This window comes from Centruroides sculpturatus, unplaced genomic scaffold (assembly GCF_000671375.1).
Source record: "Centruroides sculpturatus isolate CEXI.00-Female unplaced genomic scaffold, Cexi_2.0 scaffold264, whole genome shotgun sequence".
NCBI classification, from domain to species: Eukaryota; Metazoa; Arthropoda; class Arachnida; order Scorpiones; family Buthidae; genus Centruroides; species Centruroides sculpturatus.
This window is the reverse complement of record NW_019384577.1, coordinates 450,207-469,208: the sequence shown is the minus strand read 5'-3', so window position 1 is coordinate 469,208 and position 19,002 is coordinate 450,207. Positions and strand designations below refer to the sequence as shown.

Below are 19,002 nucleotides of genomic sequence, written 5' to 3'. Positions count from 1 at the left end.
TGCGAGAAATTCATTTCTGCAGGAAAATTTATGAAAATTAAAATAAATCTTCGGTTTCAAACGTAAAGGGAAATACGTTAAAAAATGAAAAATAATTCAACACGATTGCATAAAGCTTTGAATAATTTTATAACCAAATTAAAGCCTAATTTATCAACCGGTAGCTCGCGATCCACCGGATAAAAACGTTATATTTGCTAACTTAGTGGTGTTTTTTTTTTTTGGACCTAACGAGTAGATCGCGAACTATTCGTTGATACTTTAATATCTAAGCTTTTCTATTTTTTTCAAATTTGGTAATATTACTCCAACGTTTCAACTCTCACATTGCTCTATAAAGATAACCAGGATGAGATCCGGATTTGTAGGATGATGCTAAACTTAAGGTTGAGAAGATTAAGGAATTAAGAGAAGAATTTACATAAGATTTTTGAAATTTTTTTAAGAAGTTATATGTGCACAGATTTAAAAAAAAATACTTCAATTTATAAATTCACAAAATGGTGAATTGTTTAAGTTTGACCTTTAACTACTCGAGAGGTCATTTGCTGACTGTGTATTATTTGTTTCCTCTATTGAGTAATACACCTCTCTCTCTCTCTTCGAAAGGTTAAAGTTAAGCTGATTACACATTTTAAACTCTAAAAATTAAAAAAAAACCTCCTAAAAATCAAAAAGAGAAGCGGAAAATCGAGTTAAACTACAAGATTCGAGCCTGTCTAATTAATTTCTTAGTCTTGTATGCACTTTAAAATGCATTATACTTTCTTCTAATTTCATTAAAAGTCTGATTAGTTGAGAGATTTGATGATAAAATTATGTTGTTTTTTTTTTTGTTTTGGGGGTGGAGGCGTACGTTAAAGGATGATGTACACGTCTTAATCCCCTTTAAGTTATCGATTAGTTAAAGTAGATTTTTTTTTTTTTTTTATAACACCCTTTCTCGATGCAGGAGAAGAAACTTATCGTTCGAAGCAATGCTTTAAATAGCACCTTCTGAGTGCCTGTATGCTATTTTTGAATGTTAAATTAGCTTAGGTGACACTAAAATTCCCTTCCAACGTCGCTAAAATGCGTGTCGTTCGAAGATCGTTGACGTGTATTCATTGATTGCAACTATACTGCGCAACAAAATGGCTGTCAGGATATGTCTGTTTCTGCAGTGTTGTGATTTTTGGCTCCCGTACAAACGTCTGTACGTCTCGTTCTTAACTTAAACTACTTTCAGGTACGTCAATAACGAAAAAAAGCCTTATTTTAGGTAATTTATGACCACTATACGATACCTACGAAGGTTTTTCTCATGTGTGTTTTTTTTTAATTCATTTTTATTTTTAATTTTTTTTTAAGAGGGATAAAATAAAAGATTGACGACTTGTTTCGCCTAATAACTCCTTTTTTTTATTTATTTATTAAATTACCTATATTTTCTGTAATAAAATTAATAATATAAATGGCTTTTTTAAAATATGATTTTAAGTAAAAATGATGTAAATGGTGTTAGATATTAATATAGAAAATTAATAAAAATAAATTTTTTTTATTAAATTATTTTCTTTAAAAAGTTAAATTATTTATTTTCCTATAATTTTATAGATTTAATGATAATTTAATTGGATTAACGAGTGATTTATATGAGAGTAAAGGGTGTGTTTTTTTTATTAATAAAATGTTACGGTTATTTAAAATTTTTTTTTTTAATTAAATTTATTTGATTGTATATTTTAATGGTGGTTTTGATTATTGATTTGTTTTGAAGCCCATCGATCTTTCTGTTGATGCCAAATCATTTATTTTCTTTCTTTTATACTGTATGAAAACATTCATTTTCAACATATAAAAGTGTAGATGAGAATGATTTAAACCACTTCTAAGCTTTAAAAATATAAAAATTTTAAACTTTACAAATAAAATAAATCTATTTTAATTCAATTTTTAAACGTTAAAAGCGAATAGTGATTTAAAAAAAAAAAACAGTTGGAAACTTAAATTCCAATTCATTCATTCATTGATAAAGATTGATTTTTGTTTTTGATTAATTTACCTTCCTAAGGAGTAAAAAAAAATAACATAAATTGCTATTTAAAAAATTAAAAATCGAGTAAAATAACTTCTGAAAGGTTTATTTAAGGTTGTTTATTAATTTTTAACATAGAAAGTACTCATCTAAAAATTACAGCAGTCTTGAATTTAGAGTTGAAAACACTAGAAGATATATAAAATTTTCGAGTTATTAATAAGATACGACGTCTTTTTCTTTATAAATTATTTATTTTTTAACGTTAATTGTACATATCCATTTAAAAAAATTGGAAATCTTTAGGCGAGAACATCAGAGTTTGCAAGCTCCTTTCTTCTCTTTGTTTAGTATACTGAATCTAATTTATGTATTAAATTTACAGCAGTTTAAGTCACTAAATATATAATAAAAGCTTCGAACTTCAATTGTGGTTCCGGCTACAAAAATTTTATTAAATCTAGAATTCAATTATTGATCATACATCAACTGAACAGAATAAAAAAAAAGTAAAGTAACTTTTGATTCAATCTTTTTTAATGAAAGAGTATTTTTAATAAATGTTTTTTAATGAAAGTATTTTTTAAATGCTTTTAATATCAAAAACAATTAATTTTTAAACGTTTTTTTTTCTATTTATTTTAGTTTAAAAATGATTAAATTACCCAAACTTTTAATTGAATTATTTAGCATGACCTGAATTAATTTTATATAATTTTTCTTTTTTTGTAAAAAATAAAGCATAGAAACAATTAAAAAATTGCAAAAATCTCGATATGTTTACAGTTTAATAAGGTTTTAAAGCTTAAATATATATATATTTTTGCATTTTTAAAGGTTAGTTTATCTAAAAAATTATGGCTTGTAAATGCTTTATTGTTCTAAAGTTACCAAAGAAAATGTTTATAAAGATATTAATAGAAAGTTTCTAAAAATAAGACAAGAAAACTACAAGTTTTCAAAAGATGCCACTTAAATCTCTACAGTTTGACCTTCTGAATTGTTATCACGTGTCAGAATAATTCCTAAGAGTTTTTATGTTATTCTAATCGTAGAATATGATAGAAATGAGGTTAAAATTCGAATTATTTGAAGTAATTTTAAGGTTAAAAATATTAATATTTATAAATTTTAATTAGAAGTTAGAAGCGCGGTATTGGCCATATGCAAAAATCGAACCTGGAGCCACTTGATGGAAGCGCGAAGCAGTTTTATATTGCTAAATACGTGATGTTTATAAGTATGCTAAACGAGATAAAATGCTCATCAATTTGCTGGTAAATATAGAATATATTTAAGAAATGTGTAATTTGAACTACAGGTATTTGATTATACAGTTATAAAGTCTGTCATTATGTAGGATTCAGATTCCGACTCAATGCCAAATCCCTATAATTTATTATGGGTAGTGTAGATCCAAGAATAGTCGATACCGTTGTAGATTAAGTCCATTCACAATGGGAGTAATTGTGGCTTTTTATACAGTCTATAATGTATTAATATCTCGCGTTTAGGTATGTAATTCAAAAGGTGGACATGTCTTCCAAAATAAAGGAAATGCTCCTTTTCTTGGCTACTATATGGAGTACGTGCCCTCCATTTTAACTTTAAAATGTCTTCCCTTGCTATTTAAACACACGCATAATGTCCACCTTTACAGAACAATTTGTCCTTTATTCGTAATTCTTCTTCTGGTAAGCCAAAACATGAAAATTGTATTACATTTTAACTAAAATTTACGCCATTTTTTTTTAGATCAAGTAATTTAATTTTGTGCAAAATATCAAAATAAATTGGATTTTTATTGTTTTAACTTAATACATTTTAAGAATTAAACATTAGTTTCTTAACAATGCTTAAACGTTGTTAAGAGAGACTTCTTATCTACGTTCTGGTCTTTCCAGAGAAACTTTTGGAAATTTCCTCTTTAAATGATAAACCAAAAAACATAAATTTCACTTTAAATTTAAAATATGAAGGAATCTTTAACTCTACGATGTTAAAAAAATTCCTTAGAATAACGTAAATTCCTTAAAAAACCGACACCAGAATTAATGAATTAGATATTCTCGCTATTTTCCAACGAATTGTGCATAAAGAATTAAATTTTGAGAAGAAAAAACAATTAAAAAAAAAGCTGCGAACATAAGTCGTCCTCCGCGATATACGTACGATTTCTTTTGAATTATATCTAAACGATGATTGGTTGTTATGAAATTTGAAAATTTAAATTTAACAAGTTTAAAATTGATAGACATATTTAAAAAATTTTGACTTAACCACTTTTATTGTTAAGAGTTTTTGGATCCTCTTTTAATAATTCTGCCAAAAACTTATAATTTTAATTCAGATAACCATTTTTTAAAGAAAATTGTTTAATAATTATGATTTATAACTTTCTTAATATCCTCCGAATTTTGTTACACTACGTCTAGTTTCGAATTTGGGTTAATTTGTGAGTTGGACAGAGTTCAAGTATATCAGGAACAAACAATTCTTTTGGTATGAAATTAGTTTTCTAGATAAAATCTTTAAGTAAACTGAAAGGAATCTTTGTTTTCTTTATTATTATGTAATTAAAAGTTTTATTAATTTCATATTCTTCGGTGGATTCGATACAAACGTTACTATCATCGATTGAGCAGTTTTTTATAAGTAGTTTTTCATTACTTTTTATATCATTTGAGAATTTTCTGATAATATCTGTAGCAATTCATCATTTTTTTACATTGTCGTATGTCATAAACTTCACATTTGTAACAAATATTTGCTAAAAATTCATTTTAATTCCTTCCTTTTCATTTCTTCTTAAACAATATTGATAGATTATTATGAATAACTTACTGTCATTTCATCTCCACAGAGAAATGTAACGTTTTGGGCCCTGTGTGTCCGGGAAATGAGCCAAATGACCTTGATGGTCTCACTCTCTATCTGAGCCTGCTGATAAATATTCTTTATTTTCTGTACTTTGTTTACAGTTTACAATGCCTTGTTGCGATACTCTAAGAGATCGAACCCAAAAGTCAATTAACTGTGTTTATTGTGCAAACACGGTTAACTGACAAGAAAGCATGTACTTGGAAACTGTTTTTCGTAATTATTGTATTGATTCCAGGTGTATTTATACAAAAATTGCTTCGAATCATTCATTTTCTCGACATGTTACGTACAGATCATCATCCTTGGGACTAATTTGCATTAGAAACATATGTAGATAAGTAACTTCTTAATAGTAAACGTTAATTTGCTAAGCATTTTGCCAGTATTCTTTGTCAAGCATTTACAGTCTATTGTTGAAAGAAAATCTTTTCTATGACTCTCCAGGTCTCTCCTCTTCTCTACTCTCATTCATTGCACTTCAGCAAATTGATCAATCTCGTTTCTCCACCTGTTTCTTTGGTTTTTCCCCCCTCTTCCACGTTCAATTAGCATCCATTCCATTATTTCTTTTTGAATTTTACTACATAACGTAGTAAAATTCAAAAATAAAATAATAATAATAATAATGGAACAGCATATATTTTTCACAAACATCTTTACACATTACATCACAGGTGTATGCTCCAGGAGAGAATTGATGTTCAAAGGCCAAATCCAGTCACTAATACCTGATGAGTTGTGTGTATACTGTATAATAATAGTAATAATGATATAACAGGCATTAATATGTTTTTTCATCTTTTCTAAGTAATACAATTTGTCGACATATCGAAATAAATATATTATTTTCTGTTCTGAAAGACCAGAAAGTTTCTTCCAACTAAAAATACTTCATAAAATATACCCGTAAAAAAAGAGTGAAAGATAAAATACTGTATATTGTTTCACAATTATAATAGTAATGATAATTGGAAAATTATATCTAATAATAATTTTATTCGACGTTTCTTTGGTTTAAATCAATTTTATTTAATAATCTTTTGCTGATGATATCTTGTAAGCACTGTATAATATAGCCTATTACAGAGACATTACTCGGAAATGTTTGCTTTATACAGTTAGAATATTTGAAGGTTAAATTATTGATATTAAAAATTTATAAGTATTGGATTAAATTATCATTGCGACAGTTGGCGAGAAGTAAACGATTGTTTTCATACCTATTATCAGTTAAAAGTTGTTTTGAAATTTACCAAATTGAAAATCAAATTAATTTTTAAATTTTCCTAATTTGTGTGAGACCGCGACGGGACCACGAAACTAGACATTATTTTAGTAGTTTCTTTGTTATTATTATTATTATTTTCTAGCATTAGCTCAATCTCTTAGAAAATGAGTTTGCTTAACATTAAAACACTTTTCACGTACAGGTTACTGTAATAACTTTTAATCTTATATATGTATATATGTATATAATTTCTTTAATGTATTAGTGAATTAATAAATTGCTAATTGTAATATTTATTTACTTATTAGATTACATCAAGTTCTCATTTTAACGTCGTCGATAGGTTCTTAGAAACTGCGACTTTAAGCGAAATCACGTATAACCAAACCAATTTTACAATAGGCAAATTTTAGGAGCACAAAATCGTGCTCCTAAAATTAGCCTATTATAGAAGGTTTTTCTGAGGCCCAATCTTCCAAAAATATGCCAGTGGCAAATAAATGATATCTACTAATGATAGAGCAAAGACAATTAGGGTAATTAACAAGGAGTATAATTATGAGTAAAGCAGTTGTATAAGACATAATTTCACCTTTCCTTTAAGAATACCACAAGTCATAAAGTATATTATCTTTTGTTAACTTAGCANCGTTCAATTAGCATCCATTCCATTATTTCTTTTTGAATTTTACTACATAACGTAGTAAAATTCAAAAATAAAATAATAATAATAATAATGGAACTAACCAAAGAATGTGATTACAGTACGTGATTGGTTGTGGTTGGCGCTCATTGTCTTAATTATTGTTGCCAATCTAATAGCTATATTTTCGTGTTTTCGTTTCATCTTAATATTTAATGCCTGCGGAATAATTTCATGTTAAATATCTCGTGGTTGCTCTCATTTTCACTGCCGCCATATTCAAATGAATCGATGGAATAAGACAGCGCAACACGTGTGAATCTGCCAAAGGGGTACCTTCTGAGAAGAGAGAGGACTTTATATAAGGAAACGAGCCCCTATTTCCATGTTAGACAAGTAAATAAAAGCAGGAAAATTTACGTTGGTAAGGCGCAAACCCGCGACCTCACCTATTATCAGTGTTCACTGGTTTTATACACGCAGACACTGGCGGACTCCATTAGCGCCTTATATTTAAATTTTCGATATAATAAATTGTGATTTTTCGTATCGGATTGTGATTTTTCGTATCGGTTTTTTAAATTAAAAATTGGAATTCATGTTAATACTTAAAGTATTAACATGAATTCCAATTTTTAATTTAAAAAACCAACTGCAATTACCAAATTGCATAACACCTGTATAAATATTACTACACACTCAATATTTATTTATTTATGTATTTATAATGTTAAAATATAATTGAAAATCTTGTAAAATATGACATGTTTTCGTTTACGCTTTGATAACTTTTGATTTTATGATTGAAATTCCTCCTATCTCTTTGTCAATAAAATATAAAGATGCTTAACCTTGAACTCTTGGAAACTTTATGATTTATGGAGGTTTTTTTTTATTTTTTAGTAGTAATTAATAAATTTTTGGAAAATTCTTTGAGTGATCTGAGATCACTTAAAGAATTTATCTAAAGTTTACTCACGAATACAACGGGATTCTTCTTTTCTTTCTTGAATAAATCATGATTACACACAAACATTATCAATGGTTTTGTAAGAAGGGCAGTAAATTTCAAACTTGATTTGAACCTTCAAAACAAAAATTTATGTTTTACTTGAAAGGAAATTTTGAAAGTTTGATACCAAAAGAGTAAATTTTAGTTCTGTAATTGGTCTGTTAATTGTTCTTTACCAAATGGTCGAAAACAATCAATAAAATATATCCAAAAGGTTAGCAAGAATAATCAATATAAAGCGTAGGTTTACCGAAATGGTAAATAATATGTCGATACAAATTTTTTTTATTTTCTTAACATTGATTTAAACATTAGTTTTGACATTTTAAATTATGAAAAAAGTCTTAGAAAAGTGTTATTTTTAAGATCCACAATACTAGTGAGTTCGACTTAGAACAATTGCAATACATTATTTCTGAGATTTATGCACAATTTACTGCATTATTTTAATATAATTTGCTGTAAAATCTTACTATAAATCAGATTTTTTTACATTAAATTTATAAAAACAAATAAAAAACCGCTATGAAAATATATTTGTAGCACCACAAAGAAGTAATTGCAATTTATGTAAATAGTTCGCTTATAAATACCTAGAAGAGTGTAAAATAATTATATTTTTCATGTGTAGAAGTCAAAATTAAATAATAATCTTCCTTTAGTGTCATATTGAACCCTTCCAATCGCGTGGCCCATCCACCATTTTGGTGCCTAGAACTAAATGTATTGACGTATTAACGGATAACAACTTTAAATACGGTTTCAATCGATCATCCCTTTTCATTTTGATGCATTGTATTATATTATTTATCAATATTAATGATTTTCCAATACAAAAATTGAAAATTTTAAAAATATTTCTTACATTTTTGCAGGTTTTACTCTTCTGAAAATGTCCACTTCGATGTAATGCGTGATCAAAATAATGCCATGTTTACTACGATAATGTGTAAACGATCGATGATTCGATTATAAAATCAATACATTTGCTATGGGAAGATGTTCGAGATAGCACATTAAATGCTCATAGTTCAGTATTAATTACAATAATCAAAATGCTAGTGAAGGAATATCGCATTCCGCTACCATTATCAGTGAAGGAGTATCAAGTAGCTCAACTTTATATGATTGCCGTAAGTATTCTAATTTTGTTGTATTAATTATTTATATTATTAACATAATTTTGAAATTTTTTAGTGACAAATTTGCATTGCCAAGTATTTTTTTACCGTTAATTTTATGATTATAATTGGGAGTATTGTAATGCCATTTTGATTCTCGATTCTACAGGTGATTCAATAATGGCATCATCTATGACGTTCATGGAATAGAGTCTAAGTATTTAAGATATTTTCGCGATCTTTGTTACATTATCCTCCACAGTTATCGTTACACATCAGAAGCTTTAGACTTCGTGGAGCAGAATGGTTGCAACTGATTTTCATGACTGAGATGCGGAATTATAGTTGATATTATGATGTATTATATGAAAAATATAAACTTTTGAGATTTAAATCATTATTAAACTAATAGTAACAATGAAAATTTGCAATTACTTACCGTAATAAACGAGCGAACGAGAATTGTTTCGATATATCGATTTACGAGATGAACTGTACGAAGTTCATTCTTGCCATCTGCTTCCATTATATTTAATTTAATAGATTTAAATGTTTACTCGATTTTCGACCGCAGTAATATTAATCCATTCGGATATAATAAATTAAAATTTAAAATTCATTCGATGTCATTCCATTAATTTCGTTATGGAGACTCCCTCAGTCGATACGTTGCAAACGTTTAGAGAAGATTGTTTGCAGCAATCACTCGATTTGAATTTATAATTTGATTAATTTTATTAAATAATAATTTTTACAAATAATCTCTGTTAATGAATTTCACGAAAATGGCACCATTTATATTTATTGTTCTCACGAAGAGCTGCAATTATTTTGCTCCTTAGGCGTATTGAAACTCACCAAGTCTTTAAACTATTGAGACTGAAGAATAAAAGTCATACGAATTTCAATTTAAAATAGGAATTTCAGTCGAAATTTATATTATTATAAAGATATTCAAGTGATTTTTAAAGTCAAAGCACTGGTTTCTGGCATTGTTAAAGTGATTATATCGAGTAGAAGCAAGATGGAATATACTCATACGATGTGAATTTATGGCGTTGCTGTCAATCTATCGATTGATCTTTAGTTAAATTTAGCATTTGGAGTTGAATATATTTATGGCTTCCATCTTAAAAATTGGTTATAAAAGTCACTCCATAAGATATTGATGGATCTTTTGCAAATACTCTTTCAAAAGTTTCATCATAAAAGGATTACATGCCATCATTGCAAATGATTCTTTGGTAGTTAATAAGCTAATGATAAGAGTATATAAAGGTATCTTTGTAAATTAATAAGCAGATGAAGGTTTTCTATGAGTTCTTATAATATATGAGATCTCTGCATATTGCTCTAAGGATTCTTCATAAAGTAATATGCAGAGAACGAAATTAAAATAAAATACAGTATTTAATTATAAGCCTCTTGCCTCCAATGAATTATTCATTATCTCAAACTTCCAATTGGTGGCAATATAGGAGACTTATCAAACTGTATTGGGGCAACAAAATAATTGAGATCACATCATTTTGTCGCTTCAACACAATGTGATAAGTCTCCTATATCTCTATCAATTGGAAGTTTGAGACAATTAAGTAAAATACAGTAGTTACTACTAAGGTTAATACATTCTTCCTACAGAAATCATAGGATTCTACAGTTTAATTTAATGGTGATATACTTTTAAAACGTATTCTAAATGTCTTAGCATCCAACATGAATATTTTAAGCACATTTTCTTGAAATTTTATTTTAATATTTAAAATTTCTGAAATGTTTTCAATTTACTAAGCATTGTAATCACCAAATGCAAATCTTTTAAAGATAGAAGATTAAATTTATAATGCAAATTCTGCTTCTTTCATCATTAAAATATTAAACAACAGCATTTCTTACATTCTAAGTAGCCATTTTTAATTACTCTAAGCAGTAATATAAAAGAAACAGATGCATTCATTCTGATCTGCTTTAGTTGATTAATTGTAGAATTAATATTTTATCTAATTACAAAACTAATTTTGTTGACAATTAGTGTATTCAGCGCTGAGTAATTAGTCACTGATTATATTTTAAATAATTTCTGAATCTGTTGAAAATTCTTCCCGCTGTTTCCATTAATTCTGTTATTAAACAATATATAGTATTATTCGGTATAGATTTTGCAGACAAACCCATACGCTGTTTAGACATTATATATGACAATTTTAAACTTTTATTTAGGTGTAGATGATTGTTTTATTCTTCTTTTTCTATACTTTACGGCGAAATATTCCGACCATAATATAAAACACGAAATAATTTTTAATTAACTGTCTATCATCACATTAGTTAAAGAATAGCTTGTGCTTGTTTCCACGCTTGTAAACTCATTTGGATGTCATAAAGTTTCTTCTCTGAGACGGAGGATGATGAAATGAAACTGGTGTAGCTAGCCAATTTCGATTTTTTTTTTTCCGGAAATCTTCCTTCTATTCTGCATGCCTTCCTCCAACGAGATTTAAAATCGGACTTGAAGCAGCTTTATTTTTTCTTTAAATGTTTAAGCTTATCTTTATGATATCCTGTTCGTTACTCTCTTTTCTCAGAAACAAAAATTGGTCTTCGATATCACAATGTCCAGAATTTCTTATAATAATAAAAAGGATTTTCTTATTACGGACTTGCTGTAACTCTTTTTCTTAAGCTAATGCGTTAAATGAATATTTCGACGCTTAATGTTCACGCAATGTGCATATATATATATATGAAGCGTAATCAACTGAAACCCGTCCAGGCCCATTTATTACAACAAACCAATACAATGAAATCACAAAGTAAACACAAGAAACAGCTTTGTTTAAGGAATAAACATACTGTACCGTCTTAGTAGAAAAAGTCACCCTGGGCATTTACACACGCATCCCACTTTGCTTCACCAAGCATCGGATACTGTCCAAAAAGGACCGTGGTTGTTCCTTCAACCATTCCAGTACCGCAGCCTTGAGTTCATCATCGTTTTGGAAGCGTTTACCCTTCGGAAATTTGTTGAGAGACAAATAAAAGTCTCAAGGCTGAGTGGTCAAGAACGTCACTTCGTAAACGCCTTTTGCATGATTCTGGCAACATTGACACGCATTGTCATAAAGAATAATGACACCATATGTCAACGTGTCGGGACGCTTCCTCCTGATGACTTGATACAAGTTGTTCAGTGTCTGAGTGTAGCTCTGAGCATTAACTGTATTTTCGGACTCTTTGAACTCCAGCAATAGCGGTTCTTCATGGTCAAGAAATGCCGTCAGCATCATCTTTCCCGCAGAAGGTTGTGTCTTTAGTTTCTTTGGTTTTGGTGAGCTGGCATGCTTCCATTGCATACTGGCGGCTTTGCTGGGTGGTCCGAAACTGTGGCATCACGTTTCATCACTAGCTACTATGAGTAGTAGGAAGTCGTCACCATATTCTTCGTACCGGCATAGATTTTGCAGACAAACCAATACGCTTTTCCTTATACTTCCGAATCAGCATCCGCGAAACCCATTGCGAACAGACTTTTCGATGCAAAAGTTTGTTCTTCATAATACTCTGAACTGAGCCAAATGTCACACCAAACTCTGTTGCAAGCGAACGTAGGCTTCTCCGTACAGAGTTGTCGATTTCGGCAATAAACTCATCAGTTGTGATAACATGCTCCGGGTCAAGGCGTGGGAAATCGGCCGTTTGCTGATGTCCTGTTCGAAACATGCGTGCTAAATCCTTCGTTGTCGTCTTCGATACACGTTTTTCACCATGTACAGCATTTGTGCGTCGATAAATTTCACTCGATTGACAGCCAAAAATTGAATCAAAGTACGTTGATCCACTTTTGATGGATTTGGAACCTCCGCCATATATGCTCAGCGCCCTGCCCAACCAAACGATGCACGATAACAGCGCTTCCTGCCAGAGTATCATGGTTTATAGTTGCCTCTTTCCTACCACGCGCTCAGTGGAGCGAGCAATGGAGTTTCAATTGATCACGCCTCGTACATACTTCAGTTATATCTACCAACACCCTCATATTGTGAGTGGCATATCCCGTAAACGCATTGGGACGAGCCGATGTTATGTGAAAAAATACTAATACAGTACTTAAAAACAAGCAAATATGAGCAAGAAATCTCCTATCCCTTTCAACTGACCTAGACCAGTTCAGCTCAGGCTGACTCATAGCTACTCTTTCGCTGCGCGGCTATAAGTGTTTCTGACATTATTTCGAAAAATTAGCGTTTGATAGTGACATGGTTTTCTAATATACATACTTTTAAATTAGCTGATATCTAATTTCAATTAATATTCATTAAAATCTTAATATGCACCTGAAATTGAAGTATTCGCAATAAAAGTTTGAAATTCTGTGAAGATTATTCTAAAAATTGGCTCACAACAACGGTTAAGAAAGGACTCGATAACTACAGACTGTTAGTCTCTATAAACAGGTTCCTCCTATTGAGCTGCTGCTGGAAAAGAGGAATGGAGTAAATGTCAATACGTTCGTGAACTACACTATTCCCGCTCGATAAACGTTCGGTTTATCGAGCGGGGATAGTGTAGTTCACGAAGGTAATAATTTCGACAACTTATCTTTCTACCAACTTTTAAGATCCTTTGTCTCACTATACACCGGCGTGAATATAAATTTTAAATTTAAATATTAAAAATCAGTAGTAAATCAGCTGAAATCAATTTAAATTAAAACAACGTATCGATAATATACTTAATAAAAATGATTAGTGTTAATTTTTTGACTCTATTCCAAGGGCATTAGAAGGCCTTTTTTTAGCCGGGCGTGGCCTAAGTCCATCAGAGGTTCGGCCAGGCCACAATGGAGTGACATGTGATGAGGGAAGATGCTTGACATATCTGATTGGACTAACCTTGAAAATTTTTTGGGATTTATGACCAGTCCAGATTCTATCCTGGCTTCCCCAGAGTGGTAGAATGCCGCCTTAACCGCTCGGCCATCTCGTAAAAATATACACTAGACCCCTATAAAACGGGTTCATATGATACGGATTCGCATGTAACGGCGAAAAAATTGCGATCGTATTCGTATAAACACGCTAAAAGAGACTCGTATGAACGGTAAAACGTCATCGCCGACTCCTGTCGCGACAGGATTGGTCGAATCTAGAGCAATAGCGGATATTGTACAAACCGTTGAGTTTAAACGAGCAGCGAACCTACTAAAAACCATTTATTATTTAACCTCCATAAAAATTATATTTATATTAATGATGTCTCCAAAGTTCAGCGAATTTTTCGCAAAAAAAATAATTTATCAGGAAGCACGCGAGCGCCATTCGATGACAAACTCCACGTCGAAAACAAACTTAAGCAATGGCGTAGTCGAACGGTGCACGCTCGGTAAGTAATCCTACAATTTTTTGTTTATAGCATAGTTTATATGGATTATTCCCAAAAAATTATACGTATTTTGGAAATGTTGAGTCGAATTAGTCTAGAAGCGATTAATTTTAGGGAAGAAACCTTTCAAACAGCAGTAGTCCGTAAACTGCATACGTGCCGGGTTGTGATTGGCTGGACTCGTAGAAAATGAATTATAGGTGGGGTGGTTATATCTACCATGTTATAGGGGGGTCGATTGTACTGTACATATTGTAAATTTTATCTTATCTTTAATAAATGCCGGAACGGGCGCTCCGGGTACCGATCTCTTACTTCACACTTTCCTATCTCCCTTTCTTTTCACACTTCGTATCTCATGCTTTCCCTTCTTTCCTACTTCTATACGGCTAAGTCCGAAACTAAAATTCGGACAGCACTCTAATCTCTTATTCAAGGTATCTTGCCATCTGTAAAACTGTTTCATTAGTGGTTCTGCTTGTCCACTTGATCTTCAACATTCTTCTGATTGCCCACATCTCAAAGGCTTAGTCTTCTTTGTATTTATTGTGAATCACATTTCTTCACTTTTTGATACTAGTTCGTTTAACAATATCTGTATTTTTTTTTCTGATGTAGCGAGAATGACTGTATCGTCCGCATATCTGAGATTGTTGACGATTATTTCGTTAAACTTTACATCTTCTGTTCTGTTCTTTTAAGGCCTCCCGCATTATTACTCAGCATACACATTATATGGGTTTGGTGAAAATACACAGCCCTGTCTAACCCCTCCTTTCACTTCAGTCCATTCAGATTTTTTATTTTCCAGTCTAACCTTTCTTTTCTGATTTCAATATGCATCCTTAACGATCTTAATGTCTCTTCTATCTAGACCTACGTTGCAAAGTATTTCAAGTAGTTTGTCATGCCGTATCTTATCGAATGTTTTTTCGTAATCCAGAAAGCACACAAAGATGGGGACATTCATATCTATTGTTTCTTTCAGCAATTTGAAAGAGGGCAAAGATTGCTTCTCTTGTGCCAATTCCAGTTCGAAATCCAAGGAATTTAACAGTGTTAATTAATTTTAGTCATTTAAAGCTATCCGTAATTTCCTTTGGAGAAGTTTTACGTAGAGTGTAAATGTACAGATGTCTTTTTTTTTTCTTTTAACTCTTCGCCCTGTCGGCACTAAGAGGGCCTCTTTTAGCAAGCCCATTATGGGTTCGGCCAGGTCCACAATGAGACGGCCGGGTGGTGAGGGACGGACCACTCCCCCGAAAAATTCCTGGGAATTTTTCGATCCGTCCGGATTCGATCCTGGTTCCTCCAGAGCGGTAGGCTGCCACCTTGATTGCTCGGCCATCCGGCCGTCAGCACGGATGTCTATGATAGGAAAGTCGATGTACTGTACTGTACAATTTGATAAAGTTAGGATTATTTTAAATATTCGGGACGATGAAGACATTTTAATAATTTAAAAACTGAAGGAAGAAAAATAAACAGAAGTATAAAAATTGTTGATTTGTTACAATTGTAATCTATTAATAATATGATTTTTTTTTGTAAATTTAAAGTATGTAGAGGGCGCTACTACGGAACTTAATCGTCTGCTCTCGAATTAAAAATGTGTGCGGTTCATTCTGTCGCGGTCGTATTATTGGATCCAAATGGAGTTGGAATCTTCCCTGGGATTTATATGGATTCTCAATTGTATAGTAGTTATAAGCGCGCTAGTATCAGGATAAGAAAGCTCTAAGAGTTCTCTTATCTATATTAGTTATGATCAGCAACTCAAAATGATAATCAAAACAAGAAAGTACTTAGTGTTTTCCTGTCTCCATGTTCGTTTTGCTTATTAAACTTTCCATTTTTAATGACCATTTAGTGTCTTATAGTTTAGAGTAGTCTTTTGTTGAATTCAGAAGACAGGCCTTAGACTAGGAAGGAATAGAATAAGAAAAATATCTTGTAGCTACTTTAATCTCTGTCGTGTTTTGTGAAGAAAACGAAACAAGAAGTACTCAGCCATTGGTGCATTCAGGATTTAATCTTGGGGGAGCAAAGTTAAACAAAAAACAAGTTTTAATGCAAATTCAATAAAATGACCACCTTATGTGACCGCTAATTCATTAGTAGTTTATAAATAGAAGATACTAGACAAATTCTGCACTCCAAGGGAAACAAAAGGTTCCATTGCCCTGTTGTTCCCCTTTGAGTGCACCACTGTACTCAGCAATAGCGTTTTATTGTGGATGAACTGCAAAGGAAAGCTGGCAGTGAGGCATGACGGCACGACAGCAGACGCATGGAACAGAATGACCTTGAGACTCTAGACATCATTCTGTCCCGTGGCTGTCTGGTTTAGCAGGAAAAGTGCACTAGCACAAAATATAGGAAACAAATCATCCTTCTCAATACTACAATAGGTATTGCGCAATGATCTTGTTAATGATATCAGCATTACAGAGTCTGTTTAATTCCTGCTTTATGGCTGGCTTCACTGCAAATGGACTTTAACAAAAATAGACTTGCTTCCAGGTTTAACTTGAATTTGTGCTTTAAATTCAGAGATAGGCCTTTTATTTTTCCCAAAGATTTTTGGATACTTTAGTAGTTCCTGCAGACCAGGATGTATCTCAAGAATCAGACTAATCTGCTGATATGTCTTGCTAGATGTTAACTGATAAACTTCTTAGACTTCACAAATCCTTCCACTTGACATGTATCTGATTTAACCAACTCCACTCCAAAAGATATGGTTTGTCTTCATTACCAAAGTAGAACTTCAACTTCTCTTCATGCAGGGTAACCTCTCCTTGAGCAGAAAATTGAAAACCATCATAAGCTCAAAATGTAATGTTTGATTTAGACAAGGAAATGTGAGCGAGGTAACAATCATAATCAGTATTTGATGCTGATTATGATTGTAGACAATTAACCAGAGTCAAACTTCAAATATAAATGGAACATCGATGAGTAAAAAATTCAGGAAATATGGATCATTTCAGTTTTTGTTTCCAGTAAGTTAATAGAGTTTAAATTATTGACAAATATTTCCAATCCTTTCACACCAACTAAAGCAATAGGTTCATCCTCTGAAATAACATGCAAATTTTAATTTATCCTTCTGCTTAAAGTCACTATGACAAACGGCTGCAATATGACTAGTTTTTCTGCAAGAATGGCATTGTTTATCCTTAAATCTGCACACATTTGCTAAATTTGGCCTTCCACAGCAGTAACATTTAATTTCTTTCCTAATGAAAGATTTTGTTGGATGGTCGGCTTTTATTGAGTGAATTTTATTTGGTTGAAAGGCAACAAAAAAAAATCTGTATTTGCACATTTTAATTCTATAAGTTTCATGCTGCACTTATTATAATTGTGGCAATATGGACTGATAAGATATTCCCAAAAGTTGCCATTGTAAAACTTCATCTCAAAATTTGCAGAGTAGACTTCTGGCTAATTGTTTTAATTCTGCTAAGTATACAGTATCTGCAGACATTATTTAGTAGCTACAGTTTCTTGTTTTGTTAATTAATTTTAGTCAAATAAGTAAAAATTGAAGCATTGTTTTTTAGCCTTAAATGCTTGAATTCTGTTGTTCTTTAGATATTGGTAGATACAATAACAATTATAATAGTCAGTTGAAGGAATATATTGTACTTCAGTTAAAATTGTTTATTGTTTGCACCAAGACATTAAAAAATTCTCTAGATAATAGAAAAAAATATATATATTGCAAATATATTGCTTAAACAATCAGAAAATTCTTTTTATTAGTAAGTTGATTTATGTTATATTTTTCTTATAAGATGAATGTTAATTAATTATTTTTCATTTTGAATAGAAAAAGAGCCGCGAAGAAACCAAAGGAGCTGAAAGTGGTGTTGAAATTATGGTCAATGAGCCATACACTGATGGTCCAGGGGGAAGCGGCCAATACACACGCAAAGTTTATCATATTGGAAGTCATTTGCCTGGTAATTTTAAATAAATTAATAATGCTAAACTTATCATCAACTTATATAAATAAATAAATCTTCAGCAAAACTATTTAATTATTAAATGTGTTGAATTTAATTTCAGGTTGGCTAAAGACACTTTTGCCAAAATCAGTACTTATGGTAGAAGAAGAAGCATGGAATGCTTATCCCTATACAAAAACTAGATACACTTGTCCATTTGTAGAAAAATTCTTTTTAGAAATTGAAACTAAGTATATCAATGATGGAGGAGAAATTGAGAATGTCTTCCAGTTATCTAATAATGAATTAAAACAAAGGACTGTAGGTTAGTACTGTAAAGTTCTTACGTTATAGGAATATATAATAATAGAATATTGAGATTTAACACTTTATCTCATAGATGTTGCAGTTAAAATAGTGAAATTGGCTACAGATAGATAAGCATTATTAAATAATAACATTACTCTTGTGTACAGCTTCCTTCACAAAATCATAGTTTAGGGTCACTGTAACATTGAGCATTTATTGCTATTTGAATATGAAGAAAGTTTGCATCATATCATCTCCAAACAACTATCAGAAAGACTGTTTAGATGATAAATCAAAAGGATAATTGAAAAATACAAACTATAAACCAACATTGTTGGATCCATTAGGTGCCAGATGATTTCTCTTGACATGCCACAAGTTCATTACCCCTAGATTAGACATTGCTGTTGATAATTGTATCTGTTTCACACTAAACAACACTTTGATATTC

The 19,002-nt window shown here is 31.1% G+C and overlaps 1 protein-coding gene across 5 annotated transcripts in view; it reads left to right on the top strand.

Annotated features, from left to right (window-relative positions):
* Positions 1-19,002, top strand: part of LOC111624378 (protein retinal degeneration B-like) — a 90,488-nt gene that overhangs the window by 43,416 nt on the left and 28,070 nt on the right. For 2 of the 5 annotated variants that reach the window (XM_023367202.1, XM_023367204.1), the window contains exons 1-4: positions 972-1,228; positions 8,659-8,916; positions 18,125-18,257; positions 18,364-18,567. In XM_023367202.1, the coding sequence (XP_023222970.1) occupies positions 8,839-8,916; positions 18,125-18,257; positions 18,364-18,567 (415 nt within the window). In that variant the 5' untranslated portion in view covers positions 972-1,228; positions 8,659-8,838. Of the gene's footprint in view, positions 1-970; positions 1,229-8,658; positions 8,917-18,124; positions 18,258-18,363; positions 18,568-19,002 lie in introns of those variants that run through there. The other 3 variants (XM_023367200.1, XM_023367201.1, XM_023367203.1) reach the window with 2 other exon arrangements.